Genomic DNA, 25,144 nt, shown 5'->3' on the forward strand with positions numbered 1-25,144 from the left:
GTTCTTTTAATAACGAATACATTTCTCAGACTTTCAAGAAATAAATAATATCAAATGACTTTCTTTTATTTCTTGTCCTTTCATTTCACCGCATGTGGTTTTGCAGGTAATAATCTGCCAGTCTCATATAATCCGGTATCATCAGTCCTTTGTCCATGATACTGGTGTAAAGATAGCGAAAAGTACTTAGCATTCGCCAAATATTCCATATAAACCTTATACCTTTCCATAAATTCGAGTATTAATTTTGCTTGTAGGAATAAGAGTGTAATGTATATTTTGGATATGTTTCCATTTGTGTGTGAGAAGGAACTTTCCGCAGGTCATGATTGTGGTTCAATAAAAGGAAATCACACATTTTAAAAATATTTCCATCTCATTAGGTGAGATAAATGAGCAGTTACATACATTCGGACAGGGTAGTCCCTACAGCTCAACAATTTCTTTCTCGGTCAGATGAACTGTATAAATGTATATGTTCGTGTGCTTTTTCTACAACATATTATACTATGTGTTGAATATGTCACATGCAGGAAAAGAGTTGACATCCATTTTGTAGAATGAGTTATATGCATATTAGTGGTGATTTTGTTGCACTCTGGGTACTTGTTATAAATTATTATTGTTACTGTTCTGTCTGATATTTTAAAGCTGGGTTAAGCTAGTTTTTATGGTCTTACGTTGTCGTCATTTGCAATAAACACGTGTTGCTTTAAAAAGCAGGATATAAGGAGACGATTGTAATGTAGCTGATGCTCCACGTGAAAGTACAATGCTATTTATGTTTATGTCGCTTTACTGTAATAACACTGAACGTCATTTGCACAGAAATGATTTATATTCGCCCGGACTAGCTTGGATTGGTAAATATCGTCTCCCGCATGTGTTAAGTACCTTCTTTGGTACCTATGTCGTCATGGTGTGGTCATTTCATTGGAAAGAATCTATGGTAACAGCAGAAATTAACAGGTTATGGACATATCAACATTGTCCTCTTTTTGAAGTCTGGAATGGAACCTATCACCACAAAGATTTGAAACTCGGTGTTTTACCACTGTCCCATTCAGACCTGGGAATAGTTCCATACACATTAACATCTGACGCCCCTTTCATTTACAAATACATGTGATCTGGTCAAGTCCCTCGGTTACACTGGACACAACGGACAGTATTATTTGCCTGTAATGCTCATTACATGAATATATGGAAATATTACGGCAATTGATATAGTTTCCAAATTATGAAACTGGGTTATGCCAGTGGTTGAGGATTTGATAAACATTCGTAATTATGAACTGGGATTATGCCATTATAAAGGATTGGGATACATATTCCAAATTATGAGCAGAGGTTATGACATTGGTAAGGGCTGGGATGCACATTCCAAATTATGAAATGGGGTTATGACATTGGTAAGGGCTGGGATGCACATTCCAAATTATTAACTGATCTTGTATCATTTGTAAGAGCTGAGACCCGTATTCCAAATTATAAACTGTAGTCATGTCATTGATAAGGGTTGGGATACAGATTCCAAATTATTAACTGGTGTTATGTCATTAGTAAGGGTTGGGGTACATATTCCAAATTATGAATTGGGGTCATGCCATTAGTACGGGTTGGGACACATGCTCCAAATTATCAAATGGAATATTATCATTGGTAAGGGCTGGGATACATCTTCCGAAATATGAACTGGGGTTAGGCCATTGGTAAAGGTTGGGATACATATAAGCAGCAAAGGACAATGCTAGTCAGATGTCTAGCTTATGATCGAGGTCGCTAGTTGTAAACAGAGGTTGAAATTAGTCATCTCAGTTATTTAGATATTTTGGTTTCATTTGAAACTCCCCTACGAGTAGGATTGAAACCAGTGCACAATGTTTTATTGCACATTGTAATGTGTGCATTAATGGTAAGTGATGACTCTCTCAAATCTTGAATCTTTTTGTTGCTCACAAGTTTCGTGTACTTCTTACATAGTAGTAGATATATTGCATGTATTCATAGTCTATCCCTCTTCCTTTCCCTGCGTGTTTCGGTGTCCTGTAACATCATGAATGAAACATAAATGGAGAATATACGATCACATTTTGTCTATTTTGCACTTCATGGATACAAACAGTAGGCACAGGAAACACAGCTTATTTTCATGTTTTGAAACTGTATACAAAATCAAATTATCTTTGTCACTAAATGGGTTGATCGTCAGAGTAAATGACATTCATTTTTCAAATTGTATAGATTCCATATTGCTCTGGAGTGTATCAAAATCTGTGGAGACAAAAGGATGGGAATTATTTTAATTACAAGTTGTTCTTTCACATAGTTATTGCAAGATACCTAACTGAAGGAAATGAGACATCACTATTACCATACTTTTAGGGGCCCCTGGTGGTCGAGTGGCGTATGTCACTTCCTTTTAACGATCAGTGACATCTCACTTCTGTGAGCTTGGGTACGATGTTCGGGTTCAGCTAGCGTGGGTATATGCGAAAACTTTCCAATAGCTTTGCATGGGTCGGTGGTTCTTCCCCGGTTTTTCCTCTACCAGATATACTGGTACCCATGTCTGGCATATCGTATGCTAAACAGTGGCATTAAACGGGCAAAATACGAAACACAAGCCATAATTTTAGCCATTTCTCCGCAAAAAATTAACCCCACCCATGTGTACTGTTATTATGCGTTACATCCTTCTGTTTACACAAATTTGTAAAGACATTGTTTCTGACACCTCTTTATGTATAAATCAGCTTAATCTGACGGCACTCTTCAAATTTTAATTAATGTGGTATTTCGTAAAATTGTGTTCAATTATTCAATTCTGACACGTTAAAATAGGATAGTAAAAGATGTGATTGGTTTAGCAGCTTTAGAGCCGGGCCGATACGATTATTTTAATCCTGCAGTTGACTAAAACGTAGATAGAGGTGTATTTTTCCCAAAGCCTTGTTGCAAACAGAGTTCAAAGAAACACAGCGATCACATGGACTGCTTTTGAAGAAATTAAAAAAAAAGAACAATTTTTTTTTCTCTAAGACCTGACTGGTCGCGGGTAAAACGTTGTGTAGCATAACACAATGTTACCTACTACTGAATACAGTAATGAACAAAAAAAAAAAGAACCCATGGTGCCTCACTGCTTTTACTTTTTCATATTGTCGCACTACAGACAATGCTTGCTTTCAATCATTTTATTCCTCACACTTATCCTTTGAATTTTCTTTATAAGTCTCACATGATGCTTGAAATATTATATAATAAATCGCGCCTAATCCTTTTGATTATCGAAATATTCAATAAAATATGTTTTAAACATGTTTTTCATAATTATTACTAATGAATTCCTTAACACTGAGAAAAAAGACTAAAAAATAATGAGAATATGCTAAAAAAAGTGCTCTTGTTTTTTTCATAATGCAAGATTCGGGAGATGATGTCTTAGACCAGATCTAAAGACTGCTAAGAGAGTCGACACTTTTATTGTCATAACCAAATTTTCAGGATTAAGTATTTAATAGCATTGTCCTATTTATTTTTAATAAGAGACAATGAACTGTCTGTGATATAATGTACGGCTATATCACTTTATGTTAAGTAACAGGGGCGCTTGACCTTCTTTTGTAGGTCACAACCAATCAGATTCTTTTGTAGGTCACAACCAACCAGATTACCATTTTATCATCGGAGTTCGAACCAATAAGAGGCGATGCCCACGATTTTGAAGTAATACAAATGTTTGCTCCACAAGCATGTGACGGTGCGTAAACTGAACACTTTCCTTTGTGTTTATTGTTTGTCTTCTTGTCTATCTTTTGTGATTACGCCTTTTAAAAATCTCAGTCGTTCTGATACTAGGTAAAAACTAGTTATGCACTGTTAGTAGTCAGTTTGTTTCATTAGTCTTAATTAATTTACCAATCACTGTTGGATCCAACGCACTTCAAAGGATCCTTATTCGCAATAAATACAAATATTGGTTGCAGAATTATAAACTAATATATGTACCTTTTATGGACCTATCTTTAGGTTCGGATGTCAGCAGGATCCTCTTGGTCGGAAACAAATACTTCTTTGGCTTTGGAGGCGGAGGCTGAAATTCAAACAAAGTGGAAATAGCTGAGTTGCTAATGCGGTTGAACCCACCTTGTGCCAGAGTACATTATACAAAGAAACCTTTGTCATGTCTTTGCTTTTCACGGTCACTTGGAGGTCATGCCGGAAATAGTCCTCAGTAGCACGTGTTGGATCTAACTATATTAGTATTCCAAGGAATATATATTTCTCACTTTAATATGCTTACGTTCAGAGCAGTCTCTACGGATTCTGGCAGCTACGACAGGCAGTCTAAACACTAGGTACGCCGTACAAGAATCGGTAGCAAGTAATGTGCACGGCTTAAGACAGAGCCTTACAGTAAAGCCTGACAAAGATGTCAAATATTGAAAATGATGTGAATAATAAGTCAAATGAATCCGATGGAAAGCAGGCAACGTATAGACAGACTCGAGAATACTGTAACAATAAACAATACGAGACAGAATGACGAAGCAAATTTCAGGAACTTGTATTCTACTGTATTTGCTGGAAGTAAAGGAGTTTTTAAAGAGCGGGTGGGATGGTGTCATAGTAAATAACATTAGATACATTGAGAAAAAAAGTAAATACACAGAAGGCTACAAATATAGAAAAAGAATCAAAACAAGAAAACAAAATTCGTTTAATTTTCATTCATTTCTTCAAAGAATATGCGTATCATTTCTATATATTTAGCATACACAGAGCAATGTGAGCTGTATAGTGGAACGCCTCGCCAGACAAAATGTTATAGAGAATAGACGCATTATAGACATAGATGTGAGAAGGAAATATTGATGAACTCGGTATTGTTCTTTATTATTTACACAATAGAGTAGAGTGGGAAAAGATGCACCAGCCGTAAATTGTCTGGACTATACTGAAGTCCAAGCACCAGCCGTAAATTGTCTGGACTATATTGAAGTCCAATAATGATGAAGGTTGAGAAGAGCTATCACATTGCTGCGCCTAGACAGATTGAGTAGGTAGTGCACACTTTTCCATAGGGATGAACAGGTACCTGTCCTGGGCACCTGGACCCGTGCAGAGTTTGCAGTACTTGGAATTATCAGGCCCGGCCAGGTTTTAAGATAAAAATTTGATCTTGCCGGGTCGGCCCCCCTCTCGCAGTAATAACACAATGACAAGAAAACAAAATGTTGTTTTATGATTGACAAGAATGTGTATGATAGAGTGGGTGGGAAAAGGGAACAAAATGAGAATCCAGAAACCCGACCAGGCCTAGTAGTCCTCTACCCGTCCATCCTTAGTTTTCTCTATATAGTACCACCACTAGAATTCGCCGAGTTTATTGTCAGTGGTAAACAATAAGTCAGTGATGCATAACAGTTCTGTATGCAAATTTGGTCTATGAAAAGTAAACATTGAGAACATTTGAATCCTTTAATCATGTATTTAGGAAAAGACTGAAGAATACTATCTTTCAAACACTACAGTAAGATTATATATTGATTATATTCCGTGAGCATGTACACGTAGTAGTCTGGTGTGATATGACCTTTATTTATCTAGCAACCTAACACATAATTGGATAATGCATTCCCTGGAACTGGGTTCATACTGCATTTTAATCTCCAAGAGTACCTTTTAGTTTGCATGAATCTCTCCTTCTGATAATTAACTAATTGTAAATAGTGTTATGGTGGCTTTGCGCAAGGTCCATCGGAGCAGCCAAGCATTTTGGTGTGAGAAGTAAACAACCATGAAGCGGTACAAGCACCAATCGCCGGATACATGGATCTTTCAGCGATTCAGGACACTTCTAAGGAAGGAGAAACAAAGTCACTGCTTTTATTCTCTCTCTCTCTCTCTCTCTCTCTCTCTCTCTCTCTCTCTCTCTCTCTCCATATACTTTTGCCCTGCAGTAATTTTCATTAAGTAAGATGTCGTACTACTACTCTGTGGAATTAGTAACTCCATTAAGTGGTCAGGCATGTCAATTTGTAGTGTCACTTTAATGAGATTTGAGGGAACTATTGTGCGGAATGGAAAATGAGCAAGTCTGACAATCTGTGACTATAACCCCACCCACTAAAGGAGGATACAGAACGCTTAATCTAGCACAAGATCACTGACAATCAAAGTGCCCCGAGGCATCATCGATATAGCGATGTCAGCTAAATTCGTTTGGAATCTAATAATAAGCAATGAATTTATTGTGCAGAGTCGGTGTGATAATTAGTGGCCGTAATTCAACTCAATAATGATGCAGAATGTCGACAATCAAACGCAGTCGCGATCATGTCGATATTCAGCTGTCTCGATTTATAATCTCACTGATATACGCATTGTTTCTGACACCGCCATCTTCATTATTCGGCTGAATCAAACTTTATTTATTCACTGCTAGATCAATCATTTATTACACCTGTAAAGGTAGCAGTTTGGTATATTCCTACCTGTTTCTTACGTTCAAGTTGTTTCAGGATGGTCACTCCGCCTTCCAGTATATGCTTCATGATTGGCTCATCGGCGTCCACGCTGTTATCGCTCTCTACATGGTACATTCCGTTCATTAGCTCTGGATAAAAATATATGATCATTTATTTCCGAATCAGGACGATGAGCATCAATATTATAATTATACTGCTTCTTAGCATACGTTTTCATTTCGTTCCTAAGAGTTTTAGAATTATAGCAATAGAAGTATAGCATTTAAATTATAGTATTAGTATTATAGCATTTGAATTATAACATTTGAATAATAGCATTTGCATTATAGCATTTGAGTTATAGTAATTGTATTATAGCATATGAATTATAGCATTTGAATTATAGCATTTGTATTATAGCAACTGTATTCTAGCATTTGAATTATAGCATTGGTATTATAGCAATTGTATTTTAGCATTTAAATTATAGCATTTGTATTGTATCATTTGAATTATAGTAATTGAATTATAGCATATGAATTATAACAAATGAATTACAGCATTTGTGTCATAGTATTTGAATTATAGTAACTGAATTATAGCATTTGTGTCATAGCATTTGAATTATAGTAACTGAATTATAGCATATGAATTATAGCATTTGAATTAGAGCATATGAATTATAGAATATGTAGTATAGCATATGGATTATAGCATCTGAATTACAGCATTTGTGTCATAGCATTTGAATTACAGTAACTGAATTATAACATTGGTATTATAGTAACTAAATTATAGGATTTGAAATATAGCATTTGAGTTATGGAATTGTATTATAGCATATGAATTATAGCATATGAATTATAGCATTTGAATTAGAGCATATGAATTATAGAATATGTAGTATAGCATATGGATTATAGCAACTGAATTATAGCATTTGTGTCATAGCATTTGAATTACAGTAACTGAATTATAACATTGGTATTATAGTAACTAAATTATAGGATTTGAATTATAGCATTTGAGTTATGGAATTGTATTATAGCATATGAATTATAGCATTTGAATTATAGCATTTGAATTAGAGCATATGAATTATAGCATTTGTATTATAGCATTTGTAGAGTAGCATCTGAATTATAACACCTGAAGTATAGCATTTGACTTATAGCATTTTAGGTAGAGCTGGCATTTGAATTATATCATTTGTATTATAGCATCTGAAGTGTAGCACTTGAATTATAGCTGGCATTTGAATTATAGCATTTCAATAATAGCATTTGTATCATAGCATTTGAGTTATAGTAAATGTATTCAAGCATATGAATTATAGCGTTTAAATCAAAGCATTGAATTATAGCATTGAATTATAGCATTTGTAGTATTGCATTTGAATTGTAGCTACAGAATTATAGTATTTGAATTATAGCATTTGAATGAGAACTGGCAATTGAATCATAGCATCTGAATAAGAGATGGCATTTGAATTATAACATTTGAATTATATCATTTGAATGAGAGCTGACTTTTGAATTATAGCATTTATATTAAAGCATTGAATAATAACACCTGGATTATAGCATTTGTAATGTGGCATTTCAGTTACAGCAATTGTGTTATAGCATCTAAATTATAGCTACAGAATTATAGCATTTGAATTATTGCATTTGAATGAGAGCTGACATTTGAATTGTAGCATTTGAGTTAGAGCTAACATTTGAATTATAGCATTTGTATTAAAGCATTTGAATAATAACACCTGAATTATAGCATTTGTATCGTAGCATTTGAGTTACAGCAATTGTGTCATAGCATCTAAATTATAACAACTGAATTAAAGCATTTGAGTTATAGCATTAGAAATAGAGCTGGCATTTGAATTTTAGCATTTGTATTATAACACCTGAATTATAGCATTTGTATCGTAGCATTCGAGTTACAGCAATTGTGTTATAGCATCTAAATTATACCAACTGAATTAAAGCATTTGAGTTATAGCATTAGAAATCGAGCTGGCATTTGAATTTTAGCATTTGTATTATAACACCTGAATTATAGCATTTGTATCGTAGCATTCGAGTTACAGCAATTGTGTTATAGCATCTAAATTATACCAACTGAATTAAAGCATTTGAATTATAGCTGGCATTTGAATTATATCATTTGTATTATAAAATTTGAATTAAAGCTGGCATTTGAATTATATCATTTGTATTATAGCATCTGAATTATATCACCTAAATCATAGCTGGCATTTGAATTATAGCATGTGTAATTTAGTATTTTAAATATAGTATTTGAATTATAGCAATCAAATTATTGCATTTGAAATATAGCATTAGTTATAGCATCTGATTTATAGCATTTTTGTTATAGAATCTGAATTACAGCATTTGTGTTATAGCATTTGTATTTTAGCATTTTAATTATAGCATTTGTATTATAGCATTTGTAGTATAGCATTTGTATTATACCATCTGAATTATAGCATTTGACATATGCCATTTGAATACCCGATGAAAAGAAAATGGATTTCAGACATCAATATTATGAATGCGTCATGAATGTAGTCAGAAACTGACTGAATTTCGGAAAGATATTCCTAAAATTTACTAAATCTGTATATATAAAAAAATCATAGTCCTTTTTTTTTCAAATATCGTAAAAGTTATTATCTGACAATACTAAACTGAGATTTATTAAGCGTAGCCGCTGCACAAACAATAACCCCATTAAAAAAGCAAGACCCATGGAATTACCTTGTTTGTGTGTTGTTTTTTGTTATGTAGCTTTAAAAATTTTAGTCATATCGCTGTCATGTCTGCACTGTGGCAGGTTTTAGTGATGTCTATCAATGGGACATCATATCATATCCAGTCACATTATCCTGACACCAGGCCGACAAGTCCTAACAATAGCATATTAATGCTGAGCGCCAAGCGAGGCAGCCACAAATACCATTTTCATAAGTCTTTGATATGACTCGGCCGGGTTTCGAACTCCCCGACCTCCCGCACCCAAGGCGGACTCTCTAACTTCTTAGGCCACAGGAACGGTCCATGGAATTACTAACACTGTATTATAATCCTCATGTGCTTTACAATTTGAATGAAACTCAAAATCAGGCTGTGTTAGCAATCTTTCTATGATAAAACTACAATGAAGATGTATCAAAAACAGTAATCCGAAAAGACGTGATGTTTGGTATTCCCTTTATCATTCGGGAAATATTAGGTCAATCTTCTTTTCAATTTGCAAATGTTCTTTTATATTTTTTTGTTTCAGAATTATTATTATCATTATTTATTATTATTATTATTATTAATTATTATTATTATTATTATTATTATTATTATTATTTACTATAAAAAGTAGATTATGACATATGATTGAGGAAAAATCGGAAGAAGCGATAACATTTTGATGAATTAAATATACGAACCTTCTACTCCTAGATTGAACTCTGCAGATACGGGTCTACTTCCGCTTCCTATTTCATGAATTATCTTCCTTGATTTGGCAGTAACGTCATCGAGCAACGGCATGGCCGGAGTAAGATCGTTTGGCGAGTTATTGTTTTCGGTATCGGATAATCCACTCTGGGCCTCTCGTACTTTGATTATATCCATGTCCGATCTTATCGTGCGAATCTCTGGCAGGGTCACACTTCCTGACAATCCAACGTCTTTGTTAATATTGACATTTCCTGTGGAATACGAATACACCTCCAGGTTTGTCCTTCTTGTTTGAGGGACGAAAGCACTCTTTTCACCAATGTCTCCACTATAGAGAAATGGAGTTGAATAAGCCCCCAATTCTTCATATCTTTGACGCATGGCTTCCTCTTGTTTGTGAGCAAGATATTCGGTAGAGCTGTAACTTTGATCACGATACACGCTTTTATAATCCGCATAACTGTCATCGTCATCTATTGGCTTGATAATTCCGGTGGGAATAGGCCGCGATGACGGAAAACCAGATGCGGTTGAAGTCCGCCGAGGAAGTTCATCACAGCTATGTGCTAAGTATTGTTTTGATCCTACCGACTTCCTTAATTCTGCTTGTGCAGATTTTCCAGCTAATTGCTGTTTTCTCCTTTGGATTTCATATTGAAGTTGCTGTTTCTTTTCTTCCCTCAATCTCCTTTCCTCCTCATCTGAAAGAGTCGGAGATGTGACACCCTTTATTGTTTTGTTTGGCAAATGTCCTTCAGAATGGCTCATGGGTAATTGGCCAGACATTAGTTTTTGCACATCAAATCTTTCAGCAGAACTGGCTTGTTTCGAGAAGAACATTTTTGCATAATCGGAAGGTTTGGTTTTGTGATACCGTGCATTAAACAGAGGCTCGGATCTAATACTATCACTATCACTCAAACCAGATTGAGAACTATCATCAGTCGCGGATTTTGCATGTTTATATTCTTCCACGGTTTTGTTTTGAATTTCTGACTCAATATCTTTATCCTCTTTGATAGGAGAAAATTTGGCTACCATAGGGTCCGACGATTGACGTTTATGTCTAGCTCGTCGCGGCAGTACTTGTGGTGATGACCGTGGGGTTGGATATGGGGATACACCTTTCTTCTTGCCATTCGTTGCTGGAAGAGACACAGGTTTCCCAGTCCGCGGATCGTATAATCGTTTTTGTGTATCGTCACTAAGTTTGAGCTCCCCAATCTGAATTTTCAGTGCTCTAATTTCCTCAAACTCTTCTATCTTTCTTCTCCGTCCCTCTGTCACCCGACGAAGCTCCACCTGAAGTCTTTTCTTTAGAGATCTCATAGCCTTAGTGATTGGCTCATCATAGATATTGATCAAAGAATCAATAATCCTATCGGTTTCGTCTCTATACTGTTCCACACCACCCTCTGCTGAAAACGTCGCCACATCTGGAGGAATGTTCACTTTAAGGAACTCATCCGATCTATATCCATTACTGGAGGCTCCGCCACCAGCATCCCCGGGAACGGTTAAATAATTACCATTCCGTTTGTCGAGAGATGGTTTGTCCAAGTCATTTATATACTTATGTCTAATGATGTTAGCAACCTCCAAGTCCTCCTCATTCATGGACGAGTCGTCACTTTGAGATGACGTCGCTGGTTGTCTTCTGGCTTGTTTGGACTCTGATCTTGATGCAGACCTGCGAGCACTGTGTGATCGTACTTTAGACTTATGGCTTGAAATTTGCTCCTCTTCATTTGGTATCGAAGGAAGCCTCCGTCTAACTTTCTTTTGTTCTTTTGATTTGGGTTCCTTGACTTGTGACGATGGTTTAGGCTTTGGTGGGATGGGAGGTGGTTGTGTTTCCTGCAAAATTGTATATTTTTTTTTATTCTAGTATAAAACAAGTAAAGTTATGAACTATTAGTTTGTTTTATATAAATGAACAAGAAAACTTTGTCTTTCTTCAGTCAGATGTTTTACTCCGACTATTCTAATGTTTGTGTCGCTAAATTATGTACTTTACTTTATCCTCAAATTGTAGTTTCGCTGAGCAATACTTACTACATGTTGTCTCTGTTCATACGCATGGAAACAGTGTGAACAAGAGGGGAACAAATCAAGACAAGATGGCATGGGTAGGCAATATGGCATGGGTAGGCAAGATGGCATGGATTGGCGACATGGCATGGGCAGGCAAGATTGCATTGGTAGGCTAGATGGCATGGATAGGAGAGGACAAGAGAAAGTTGTAGATTATATATTTTAGTATATTTTATTCAGGATTTTAACTCCATCATCTAAACAGAAATCAATTTTACCATTTTTATAAGTGTAATTTATCTTCCCTTCAGTATTCATTATTTCTTAAAGTGTTTAGGAGATTGATATACCAATAATATTGAGAAATCTGTATTCAATCTCCCACATGTCAAAAGAAGAGTTTGTCGATACATCAAAGCAATTTACCTTTTCAAACATCTTTACTTTTTCTCGAACCGATTTGGCTTCTGGACCTTTATCTTGAGTATATGCAGACTTTCTCTCCGCTGGAACAGGTCTGTGTTGCTCAATGAAGGGTGCTTCCTCCTCAAAATCTGTTCCAGAGGAAGGAGAATGTGGCTTTGGCGGTGAAGAGTCTGAATCAGGGGGAGTAACTGGGGATGGATACTGATAAACGTCTATATCAGGAGAGGAAGATGGAGATACTGATGTACTGTCGGAGTATTCTCGCCGCGTAACAGTCTTTGTCTCTGGACTAGGTGGAGAGTCCAGAACGCGATACTGTGGTGACATGCTGGCTTCCTCTGTTTCAATATGTTTAATCAGCTCAGGATCTGGCTTTGCTTTCATATCTTTTGCTTTACGTTTCCTTTCATCTGTATCTTGTCTTACAAGCTGTGCCTCTGCACTTTGAGGCTGGGCAACATTGCGATTAGAATCATACTTCTCTTGGCCACTGGTGACAACTTCATCTAATTCTGGTTTGGTTTCTTTAACCTGTGTTTGTCCAACGGTAGTTTTCAATTTATCTGCATCAATAGGTTTTGGTATACTGGGTCTTGTTTTATGGGTAGCTAAAATTTCAGGGGTCGGTTGAGGCAGTTTTCTTCTTGTTTTACACGTTGCTGAACTGTTCAAAGAGGAAGAAGTTTTTATATTTTCCGAGACATTAGATCTCGATTCATCTTCGACAATTTTAGTATTGATAGGCATTGTTAGTGAGCTAGATGGTTTTGCCACGTTATCGACGATTTTATTTTCTTTTGCTGTAAGGGTGTGGATTGTTGTCACACTTTCTGTTACAGGTGTCGCTGAGGAACTCGTGCAAGCTGGAGCAGTTTCAGGAACTTCATCTTTATCCCCATTGGCATCACTTTCCGTCTCAGTCGTGGTCTTGGAAGAATCAGTTTCAGAATGACTCCACAAGTAATCCCCATGGACACTACCGTTACCGTCATCAAAAAAAGAACTTATATTTTCTACTCGTTCGTATCTTTTAAGTCCATAGTATTTATATTCTACTTCTTCACGTTCTTGATGAAGTTGATCCTCGTCTTCATGCTCATCTTCGTCTTCTTCATGCATGTACTCCCGTGATTCTTGTCGTTTACGCTCTTCTTGCTGACTAAGTAGCATTTCCTGTTGTTCAGCCTCCTCAACTGAGGGAGACACATCCATAATGGGTGAAAGATCGATAACAGGTGACCAGTCGGTGGTTGGAGGTCTTGCTTTCTGACGTTTAGTACCATGATAATCTATTGGCTTTTGAGACGGGTCTGCCAGCTCCATATCTTCCATCTCTTCTGCACTGTGGTCTTCGTCCTTGATGTTATCGTAAAATCCGGGCGAGACTGGGGAAGAGCTCGCGGTACTGGTTTGAGATTCGGGACCTTCTTCGGCATAAGCAAGCAAACTGGTAGGAGACACAGACATTGAAGTCAGATTAGCAGTGTTACTTGCAATAGTTGCAGCATAGGTCGCTAGATCCATTACAGTATCTGAATCCGACACATCCGGGTATTCTTGAGCATTCCCAAGGTCATAGAATGGTTTACTTTTCTTAAGACTAGAGGGCTTATCAAAAACAAGTGTCTCACCAGAAACACAAAAGAAATCGTCATTAATTTCCTCTGGGGATTTAGGCAAAGGTCTTTGAGCAAAAACGGCAACAGTTCCTGCAGTGACACCTTCTTTGTCTTCTTTGGAATGTTGGGCGCTGCCATAAATTTCCTCAAACGAAAGCTGGCGAGCGGGAGGGGATATATCATATGTAAATTGTAAACGCTTTTCTTTGGGAGATGGTGATCCGCGCCTTTTACCTGGATAACTGTCTCGTCTTCGCGGAGAGAAAGGGGGACTTTCTAACCCCTCTCGCCAACTAGGACTTATGGGCACTGTTGGGCTAAACCTGTCCTGTCTGCTATCTTCACGAGAATCCAGTAATGAGGCATCTGTGATATCCTCATCTGTATCACGTGACATGTCCACTTCACGCATATCCTCCACGAAAGCACTCGCTGCCAGTGCTATACGAATATCATTCAGAACTTGAGCATTACCCGCAGCCAAATATTTACTCTCAACGTCCGTGCTAACGGCACTATCAGTTCCAGTTTCATCTTCGGAAGAGGTGGCACTGTGAGATCGTGAAAGATTGAGAGATTTAGGTCGGTGTTTACGCTTCATCTTACCACTATCATCACTGCTACCGATGCTCATCAAGGAATAGTCGTCACTTACGTCATCAGGACTGAAGCCGTCATGGAAACGAAGCATAGATACGTCTTCCATGTCCACATCAGATGTGATATCCGAGTAATCCGAATCGCTCCTAGAGCTCACCGTCCCCATCCCTAGTTGAAAAAGAAGAGCATCAATGGATAAAGAAGAAAACAAAATTAAACACGATGAATGACATACGCCAGCTATGATGCCAGAGAACAGTCATTACATTTTGCACATAGGTGCAGGGAACGTGGCATACAAGCAGTAAATGTGCAAATTAATGAATAAATATTTAATAAATTCTACAGATTCAGTAGTCTAGCGTGACAAGTCATTGAGTGAAAACTCGATGTGATTCATTTGCTGTCATGATTTTAACCAGCAAAGAGTAAATGTGTAGACTTGAATGAGATTTTAGTAAAGGTCGAATAGAGAAAAGAACACTACATGACTTAGATGAAACAAAGGATAGTGTCATGTTCAACAACGACCACACAATACAATGTTTAAAGGAGCGGTCATATTTCTTAATTGGTATTTTTTGGATAAAACTTAACTGAAATAACTCGATCAACTACATAAAACATTGTGTATGAGATGCAAATAATAATAATAGTGAGACGGTCCACATTACGGACTTCTGAGGACTAAAGAAAAACAGCATTGACATTGGACCCAATTTAATTAACTACAACTTACGATATTTACTTTTCGTGGTTCTTATACAAGTTCATTGCGTTGCATTATCCAGCAAGATTTTAATTCAGTCGAATTATCCGGTAAGATTTTAATTTAGTTGAATTATTCAGCATGATTTTAATTTAGTTGAATTATCCAGCAAGATTTTAATTTAATTGAATTATCCGGCAAGATTTTAATTTAGTTGAATTATCCGGCAAGATTTTAATTTAGTTGAATTATCCAGAAAGATTTTAATTTAGTTGAATTATCCAGAAAGATTTTAATTCAGTTAAATTATCAGGCAAGATTTTAATTTAGTTGAATTATCCAGCAAGATTTTAATTTAGCTGAATTATCCGGCAAGATTTTAATTTAGTTGAATTATCCGGAAATATTTTAATTTAGTTAAATTATCCAGCAAGATTTTAATTTAGTTGAATTATCCGGAAATATTTTAATTTAGTTAAATTATCCAGCAAGATTTTAATTTAGTTGAATTATCCGGCAAGATTTTAATGCCGTGCACGTTCTCAATTATTTACTAGGTGCTGCTAAACACATTGATGTTCCAAAAACTTGCTGCTGTTTAACACATCACATCTGTCTATTAATAATAGTAAGACGCAAAGACAGGTCACGTCATACAATGTAGATTCAATGATACATATAAACAACGACCATACTTTTGCAATTAATCCTCTTTAGATGTGTATTGAAATAATTTACACTTAGTTTATATATTTGTCAAAATGGGGTATGTAATAAGTATTTTTTAGTGTTTGATCTGTTGAAAATTTTGTCTTGTCCGAAATACACGGGGCTTTTTGCGACCTAACAAAATCTAAAACCTACACTTACATTCCCTACACTCATCAGGCTGATGCAAACATTTCTACATAATGTTTGCATGCTCTTTATTTCGAACATTCATCGACACTGTTATAAGTCCGTCCAGATTATAACCAAACAAGGGAGATTTACATTTTCTTTTGATTTAAAAGGATACACAAAATGCTCTTTTAAATATAAAAAATACTAACTTTACTTGGGTGTGTATCAATATTTGTACAATTAAAGAAGTTGATTGCCGAATATTGGAATTGGATTGATATAGATAACCAGCAACGAATAAAAAAGTTAATTTAATTCTGTTATAATTCAAGTAACGAAAAATAAACTCATCCTATTCATAGACATTCAATGTGTTGTAAGCAGAACGAATTATAGATATAAAAAAAACCTAAGCGTAGGTAATAATTTATGAGCACTATTACGCAGAGAAATGTAACAGACAATGGAAGATTTAACATTTATTGCTAGAAGCTTTATAAACTGTGTGAACGTGTACGGTGTAACACACGATCAAGTTGTGTGAACGTGTACGGTGTAACACACGATCAAGTTGTTTGAAAGTGTACGGTGCGACAGACTATCAAGTTGTGTGAAAGTGTATGATGTAACAGACTATCAGGCTGTGTGAAAGTGTACGATGTAACACGCTATCAAGTAGTTTGAAAGTATACGGCGTAACACACGATAAAGTGTGACAATCAACATGTGTGAAAGCGTACGGTGTAACACAATCAAGTTGTGTGAAAGTGTAATGCGTTACACAAGATCAAGATTTGTGAAAGTGCACGGTGTAGCACACCATTAAGTTGTGTAAAAGTGCACAGCGTAACAGTCTATCAACTTGTCTGAAAATGTAAGGTGTAACACACGATCAGCTTGTGTAAAAGTGTACGGTGTAACACAAGATCAAATTGTATGAACTTTTACGGTGTAACAAACGATCAAGTTGTGTGAAATTCAAGTTGTGTGAAAGTGTACGGTGTCACACACGATCAAGTTGTTTGAACGTGTACAATGCACGAGACTAACAAGTTGTTTGACCGTGTACTCTGTAACACACGATCAAATTGCGTGAACGTGTACGGTGTCAAACTAGATCTAGAAGGATAAAATCATATTTATGGACGTGGAAAAAGAATTCACACACGCAAAGAATAGAGATAAAATCTGTGAAAGGACATAGCAATTTGCAAGAAAAGCAACACAAAAATAAATAGGGTTTTTATACCTTGTCTCCAAATGAGAGGAATTTGTTGAAGAAAATGACCACTGGGATGAGTAATAATATCAAAAGTTGTAAATATAAGTCAAATTTCTAGGCAGAGTGTCCTGGTGACCCTTTAAAAAGGGATGTCATTAACATGTGCAAGAATATACTAATGGGCGGACGTTTAAACATAACTAATATAGGAGACAAAACATTAACAGTTTGAGAACAATGATTTGGCAAGCGTTAGGAACAAAACAGAAAAACTTTAAGTCATGGAATCTCTCGTTTCTCTTCGGCAACAAAAACAACCACCATAAACAACAACAAGAACAAAATATTTTAGAAACATGTTTGACACTACAGTTTGCGGGACAAAGGACTCTACTGAAGCACGGAAACAGGTGCTTTACAAAGGTTAGCATATTACAAGTAAATGTGACTCGAGTAGGAAATTAAATCTTCACAATGAGTACCAGGTTTTGGGGAATAAACATAAAATCTAGCCAAGTAAATTAATTGATCTTCAGTTACAAGTTGTCTCGGCAAGACCTTTAAGATTTCACAAATAAATAAATAAGTGAATAAATAAATAAATATTTTTCTATTCCGATTCTATTCCGTCGATAAATCTTAATTTTAATTCTTTTTTTTAAATTCAGTTAATACCTACATTCTGAAAGAATTTCCCTCGACTCAGCCTTCAACGTTGATATTGAACAGATAGCAATGATTAAAGTTATTCTTCTGAGTGCATAACTTATCCGACACGCTATAATGCTAGAAACAAATACCCAGTTTTTATTTCTATACATGTATGTTTTAAATCTCTACTACGTAAGATTACAGTTTTCTCACTTACTGGCTAAACTTGGTTCTGTATGAAGCAAAAACCCATTTTCCCCCCGCTAAATATCTAATTATCGCATTTCGTTATTCTAAATTTCCCTGGCACTCATTGGAGAAATGTAAACAAAATAGTGCGGATATATAGCTGGCATGCTAAATAATGTAATAAATAATCACCACAACTGCCCACCACTGACATCAGGACGCCTGCGGTAGAGCAACACAAGAAAAGAAAGCGCAATCATCATTAATCAGCGTTCTCGGGGTCGGTAAAACAAATAAGTGACTCGAAAATATAACATAATTTATTCATATGGGAAATTAGAACGAATTCATATTAACTGTATAATTAGCAGATCGACAGAACCAGAATACAACGTCGGCTGTAATTGAACCACATATGTGGTAATAAGGACATAGAACCAGGTCTGATGGAATTGTACTAAATATAATGGAAAGAAAAATATAGAACCAGGCTAAAGTGTCTGCTGCAATTGTACCATATATCCTGGTAACAAGAACATCAAACGAGGCTCGAGCGTCTGCTGCCGTTGCGCCAAAGTTACAGGTTAAGAAAAGAAAATCCGGCGTCCAATGCAATTGTACCACATATACAGGTAACCAAGATGTAACCTAAACAGGTAACAAAAATGTAACCTATACAAGTAACAAAGATGTAACCTATACAGGTAACAAAGATGTAACATATTAAGGTAACAAAGATGTAACATATTAAGGTAACAAATATGTAACCTATACAGGTAACAAAGATGTAACATATACAGATAACAAAGATGTAACCTATATCGGAATTTAGTAGCAAGATATTCTACTAAAGTAGCCTTCGAGAATTATGTCTCTTGCATGACGATTGGACGGACTGTATTTTATTTGAGGGTCCAGATGTACATGTGTGCGCATATGTGCGTATGTGTTCGCGGTCACAAAGACAGAGAAAGACTTTATAAAGATTGAAACCAGTAATTGTTTCAAATGCATCATTTAAAAAATGATTTAGATTAATGGTTATTCAGCAATCATAAAGGTCCCAATCATAAAAAAGAGTAAGGAACCACTCAATCAGACAGAATCGAGCATTTACTTAAAAGATTTAGTCATTGACCACTGCATACATTTCTGTGTGTGTGTATCTTTTCATGTTTATTGTAAGCGAAATCCATTAGGAGAAGATCGGGTTGAAGATAAAGCAACGAATCACCTTTTAATCTAGAGGTTCCCGTCGAACTGCGCACATCATCGGAGCCTGCGCTTTCTGTTGGCGATGGCTCTAGACTAGTTCCGGAACTTTTGCCAGCTTCCGTAATTGTTTCCAGTTTGGCTTCGTCTAGACTGATTTGCTTGTCGTGATCCGGAAGCGACGCCTGGCGGGGCATTTTTATCGGTTTTGAATCTTCTTTAGATTGTTCTACTGCAACTTCTGCAGACGCCGATCTCTCTAACGGTGCACGTGACGCACTTTCAGCCTGGAAATACCATTGTTCTTATTAGGACCGTTGTTTTTAAATTTGTATAAAAAAAATTACTGGTATAACAGTCTACGGTGTTGCCGATACTGTTTAGTACGTAGGAGAGAGGCAGATACTGTTAGTTTGTAAAGTAACTTTGATATTGTTAATTCCATTTTAGATTTTCAAGCCTTTTGTATTCGGCAAATATAATGTTTCCTTCCTACTCGGCAAATATAATGTTTCCTTCCTACTCGGCAAATATAATGTTTAGCGTCAGATATTTTTATGTTTGTATCAAGAAATATTGTTGTAGTTTTTTCCCAAGTAGTTTGTTACCAATATAGATTGGTGTGTGTGTGTGTGTGTGTGACCTCGCTGGTTATAAACGTGCAGTTTTACACCACTCTGCACGTGTTCGTCACAGATAAAACATGAGAGCAACATACGTAATTGATGTACATATGTAAAAGATGTGAGTCTCATGTGTTAACTCTCACTTTGGCAAACTTGCTTTTAACATTTTTCATAGGTGTGAAACAAGCCTCTTTTTTACATAAATTTAAACATGCATATTATATATGTAGTTAATTTTCCAGTGCATTTTAAAGCTGTTATTTTTTTTATTTTGCTCGTTTTATCTAGGACCTAAAAGAGATGTTTAATATCGTATGTACTAGAGTCCAACTTTAAACTGCAAAGACACATATCTGCCGATGCTTTATTTCACAGTAAAGTTTACACCCGTACTTCCGAATGACTTTAAAATGGTTATATGTATACAAAGAATTAAATAATGTTTTATCTCCACTTTATATACTCTCCGCTTTGATCATTGAAAAACTAAAACTACGTATTTCCGGCACATGCGCACATATTCTCATTAATTTGCAGACGCGGAATTTCTTTTGGAATAATTCGATAATGAGTTCTTAATAAAAAGTTTTTAATAATAATAATAATAATAATAACAATAATAATAATAATAAAGTTACTATTGAACAACCGAAAAAAAGAGGAGGCCACGGGCGGCCAAGTGGTCTATGTAGTTTGCCTTTACAGATCGCTGAAATTTCGTATCTGTCCGCGTGTGTCCGAATCTCCGACTCCGCCGACGTCGATGAGTGAGAAAGTTTGCCGTTAGGTACCCGTGGGTTGGTGTTATGTTGTTTTTCTCCAGAGGTTTTCCCAGGGTCGTCCTCCACTATACATACCGTATAGCCTTTCATGTGCTGCAATACATCGTAAAACCCTCGAAAACCCACAAACGACCACCAAAAAAATCTCTGAAACGTCGTCAAATAATTAAATCAGCATAAGGGGTCCCCACATTAAATGCACCAGCAGATTGATCAATGTTAAGAACAAATGTGACATTGATTTCAAATAAATCAGTCTCCAGACGAACATCTTTAACGGGTTTATTCCATAATAAATTTAAGTGGGATTAAAACAATTTTCAGTCGAAAGAAAAAAAGGGAGTTACATTCATCTTTAATCGTTTTTTTAAAGACGAAAGATTGATTTCCTTTACTCATTAATTATACATATATCTTTACAACTACATCACTGAGCATCGGAAGGTTTCTTCCTGTGTCATTTCGATATGTAACGATAAGGTAGGGAAGGTTTTGTTGGCTGTATTGACACCTGCAAGTATTCACCATTTTGCATTTGGCTGCAAAACTGAGATTCAAATCCACGAAATAAAAAAAAAATACAAGATATGAATGAAATGTAGTTTCCTGTATTTTTTCAAAACTCCTCAACATGGTCGCTGTTTAGGACCAGTAGCGAGACAAGTATTTGATAGTGCCGCTCAAGTCTATAAACATTATTCGTCGTGTCCAGTATGGAAATCAATGTCTGATGTGTAAAAATGTTGTTTTTTTTAAAAAAGTCAAACAGTTAAGTTACCTTGAACAGTAACGATGAATAGCAACTGTAGACCAGAAACGTAAACGATTAGGTGGTCTTTCTGTTGCCCTACCTTTCGATTAGTGAACACACTAAACTATTGTAATTTCAAAAAATTCAACTGTTGCTATCTCCAAATAGGCGTTTATCTTTAAAGCATCTGCTAATTTCGCTCCTGATTTGTGTTTAATTATATACTATATTTTGTTATTATTATCTTTTTGAGATCTAAAAGTGTGACTAATCGAAGCAAAATGTCTCAGGACTTATCGCTTGACTTGATGCCCTGGCTAATAATTTCCAATAAGAAAACTGTATTTAGCCACAACACATTCTAGCCCAAGTATCACGCTTCAAGGAAAGGAAAATAATAAGAATAAGAACCTTGAATTTCTCAAGACTGGACTCAATCTCTCTGGATAATGGAACATCCGCACCCAACTCACACCCAGGATGCCACATCCCGGAAGACAGCACCAACTTCCGGCGTGTCTGGCACATCTTACACACCCACTCTTTAAGCTGCAATTGACAATATAAGCATTTGTTCTTAAGGTTATTACAAATGAAAATTGTTTAGCATAGTAACTTGAAAAAGAGACAGATTTAGCATTCTCAACTTTAAAAAGTACATGTTAAAACATCAAATAATATGTTAATTAATCAAGAAAGTCCGGGATGAAAATCATTTCTTCCATTTACAGTTTACATTGGATGATAAAGACGATGGAGGTCTTAAGGGAATTTTCTTTATAAGCACATTTAGATAAACAGGCCTTTAAAGAAAACGTTATAAATTAATTTATGATTTAAAGAATTTTGTACCGTTTTTTTTTTTTTCATTTATGGCGAGAATATTTTTTGTATACAGCAGTATTAACGTGGAAATAAAATCTAAGAGTTCAGGAAATATTAAGCTTGTCATAAACGTAATTAAGAAAGTAAGGTGATAGTTGGTAATCCAGGTGATAGATTTCAACAGTCAAATTTTATAATTGTAACTTTCCCACATAATATCTGGTAATACGTAATGCTCGCCTCTATTAATCAGAGTCCTACTTCAGTGTTTTACTTTTCAAGGTAAATATTGGGAATAAGTTTGAATATATAATTTTGGAACAATTATGTTTCATTCAGAATTTTCTGTACAAAATGATGGCTGAAAAAAATGCGTTCACTAGTTGTGGTTAACGTCTTGTAGATAGGTCACCACAGATTTGTCTCCCTTTTGGTCCGATGGACGTGCTCAAAGTACTCAGTATTGATTTTTTTATAAAAAAAATATCAGCCTTTCAAATACGACTTGGCTGTGTACATATACCTATCACAGATATCACCATCAAGATGGTGTCCATCGTGCCGAAATGGGCATTAAAGGTGATAAGATCAGCAAGCCGTAAAATGCAGTACGGCACGGTTTTGATATTTTACTATATTTATGTCTTTATCGATGATTCATTACTTTATTATTTTCTTAAAAGAAAATTATTTCAGACTGAGATAAAAACTGTTGATGACGGCTTTGCTTTCAAAGACGCCAAACCGTAGTCCGTAACCGGACCGCAGTATGGTGAGTTCATCAAAAAAAATAAAAATAGAATGTCTTTCAACTAAAGCACATTTCAGAAACAACCATTCAAGCACGGCCTTTATATATATCTTGATATTGCACATTTTTTGTGCAGTTTCTACACAATAAACTAAATAAGTCTTGAACTCATTAATTCTTTTATTTATTTATTTATTTATTGATTGATTGATTATTATTATTATTATTATTATTATTATTATTATTATTATTATTATTCGTATTATTATTATTATTATTATTATTATTATTATTATTATTATTATTCATACCTAATTATTCAATGTATTTCAGTTGTCTTAGAAATCACTTTGTATTATCTGGCTATTGCTGTCGATTTCCAAGACGGAATGTGTTGCGCATATATCCATTGCAGAGAAAAGCAAAGTTCACTTTCTTTCTTATCGGCGGGAGTTTCATGGACAATAAACAAAACTCTTTTAATTAAAACATGTGTTGAGTTACCGCTCGATATTTCAAGTAAGGCACCTGTTTAAGTGTTATCTTGCAAATTTACAATGTCCATAATTTTGAGACATGAAGTGTGACATAAAATGATATTAATAACCTATGTACATACAATTATTGTAGGTATGTATAAATACAAAACAAAATACAACGGACGTTTTAGGTATGTATAAATACAAAACAAAATACAACGGACGTTTTAGGTATGTATAAATAAAAACAAAAATACAACGTACGTTTCAGGTATGTATAAATACAAAACAAAAATACAACGGACGTTTCAGGTATGTATAAATACAAAACAAAAATACAACGGACGTTTTAGGTATGTATAAATACAAAACAAAAATACAACGGACATTTATATGCTCGTGTATGTTCATAAAGAATCTTTGATATCTGGGAAGATACAATATTAAAGATATATCTATCTTTGATATCTGGGAGATGAAGTATTAGTGATATATTTAATACACTGTTTAAACTTTCTTAGAATAATGTATAACATTTACAGAGATCTCTAGCAGCCAAGAACACCTACACTTTACAGTGTTAAACAATTGTCAACATCGAACTCACTTTTGAATGAAAAGACGTCTCAAGACTCCCACAGTTTTCACAAGTCAAATTTTGGCAGTCTATGCAGATGTTTTGTCCTTGAATTATTCGTCCTCCCTCGACCTTGAGCTCTGTTTGGTTGCAGAGGGGGCACAGTGGGGTGTCTTTTCTGTCTGGTACCGCAACCGCGGCTGTGCTAACTTCGGCACTTCGCTTCATGACACCCATAGCCAAGGATGCGTAATCCTCTTCAAGTTGTCTGGAGAAGAAAAATGGAAAAAAATAGTGACCAACTTTGAACGAATTAGCAAAAATAAATAAAAATTTTAACTTGGGGTGTGCATTTGTTTTTATAATCAAAACAAATGTACGTAAGTATTTTGGTTTATCGGCATATCAGCACAATACAGAATATATGACCCTGACTGAAAGTTAAGTTCTAAAAATGAAAACAAAGAATTGCAAACAGGTATTAGAAATAGCACTCCTTCCAAGTAAACTGTGATATGCAGTACTACAATGTAAAGGTACAGATGCTGACATTCTGTAATATGTATACAAAATAACAGATAACGATAGCAAAAATAATTACAAAACCTTTAAAATATAGAGTCAAAATGTGTTATATACATCATATTCGCTCAAAAATTTCCAGGTTTTTCTCTACTGGTACTTCATCATAAAATTTCTAAACTGGACTCAGAAAAACGAGACCAGCATGTCTGACTGGGTGGAAGACGATGCACTTGACAAATGGCAAGGTCTGTACTATGGCTAAGGTTTACCCTCCAGAAGGTATGCACAAGTCAGTCACTTGTGTCTGATATGACGGCACATAACATCTTCTATGCGATTTGTTCTATGTGAGGGATGCCAGTCTTCAGTGTTACGAAGTGTGTTTGTCATGT

The 25,144-nt window shown here is 35.5% G+C and overlaps 2 protein-coding genes across 2 annotated transcripts in view; both read right to left on the reverse strand.

The window, feature by feature from the left end:
- LOC149803966 (uncharacterized) overlaps nt 1–22,144 on the reverse strand; it is a 61,008-nt gene extending 38,864 nt beyond the window's left edge. Inside the window, exons 1-7 of the mRNA XM_089953794.1 lie at nt 22,007–22,144; nt 19,459–19,723; nt 18,417–18,446; nt 12,392–14,778; nt 9,919–11,788; nt 6,501–6,622; nt 4,012–4,096 (exon numbers count right to left, since the gene is read on the reverse strand). Of these exons, the coding sequence (XP_089809920.1) occupies nt 4,012–4,096; nt 6,501–6,622; nt 9,919–11,788; nt 12,392–14,778; nt 18,417–18,446; nt 19,459–19,723; nt 22,007–22,123 (4,876 nt within the window). The 5' untranslated portion in view covers nt 22,124–22,144. The remainder of the gene's footprint in view (nt 1–4,011; nt 4,097–6,500; nt 6,623–9,918; nt 11,789–12,391; nt 14,779–18,416; nt 18,447–19,458; nt 19,724–22,006) is intronic.
- A 2,086-nt stretch (nt 22,145–24,230) lies between these two features.
- Nucleotides 24,231–25,144, reverse strand: part of LOC149803967 (regulating synaptic membrane exocytosis protein 2-like) — a 91,546-nt gene continuing 90,632 nt past the window's right edge. The window contains exon 2 of the mRNA XM_089954030.1: nt 24,231–24,495. Within this exon, the coding sequence (XP_089810156.1) occupies nt 24,231–24,495 (265 nt within the window). The remainder of the gene's footprint in view (nt 24,496–25,144) is intronic.

The sequence above is a fragment of the Sinohyriopsis cumingii genome, chromosome 3 (genome assembly GCF_028554795.1).
Source record: "Sinohyriopsis cumingii isolate HCF-2022 chromosome 3, ASM2855479v2, whole genome shotgun sequence".
In the NCBI taxonomy this organism is placed as follows: Eukaryota; Metazoa; Mollusca; class Bivalvia; order Unionida; family Unionidae; genus Sinohyriopsis; species Sinohyriopsis cumingii.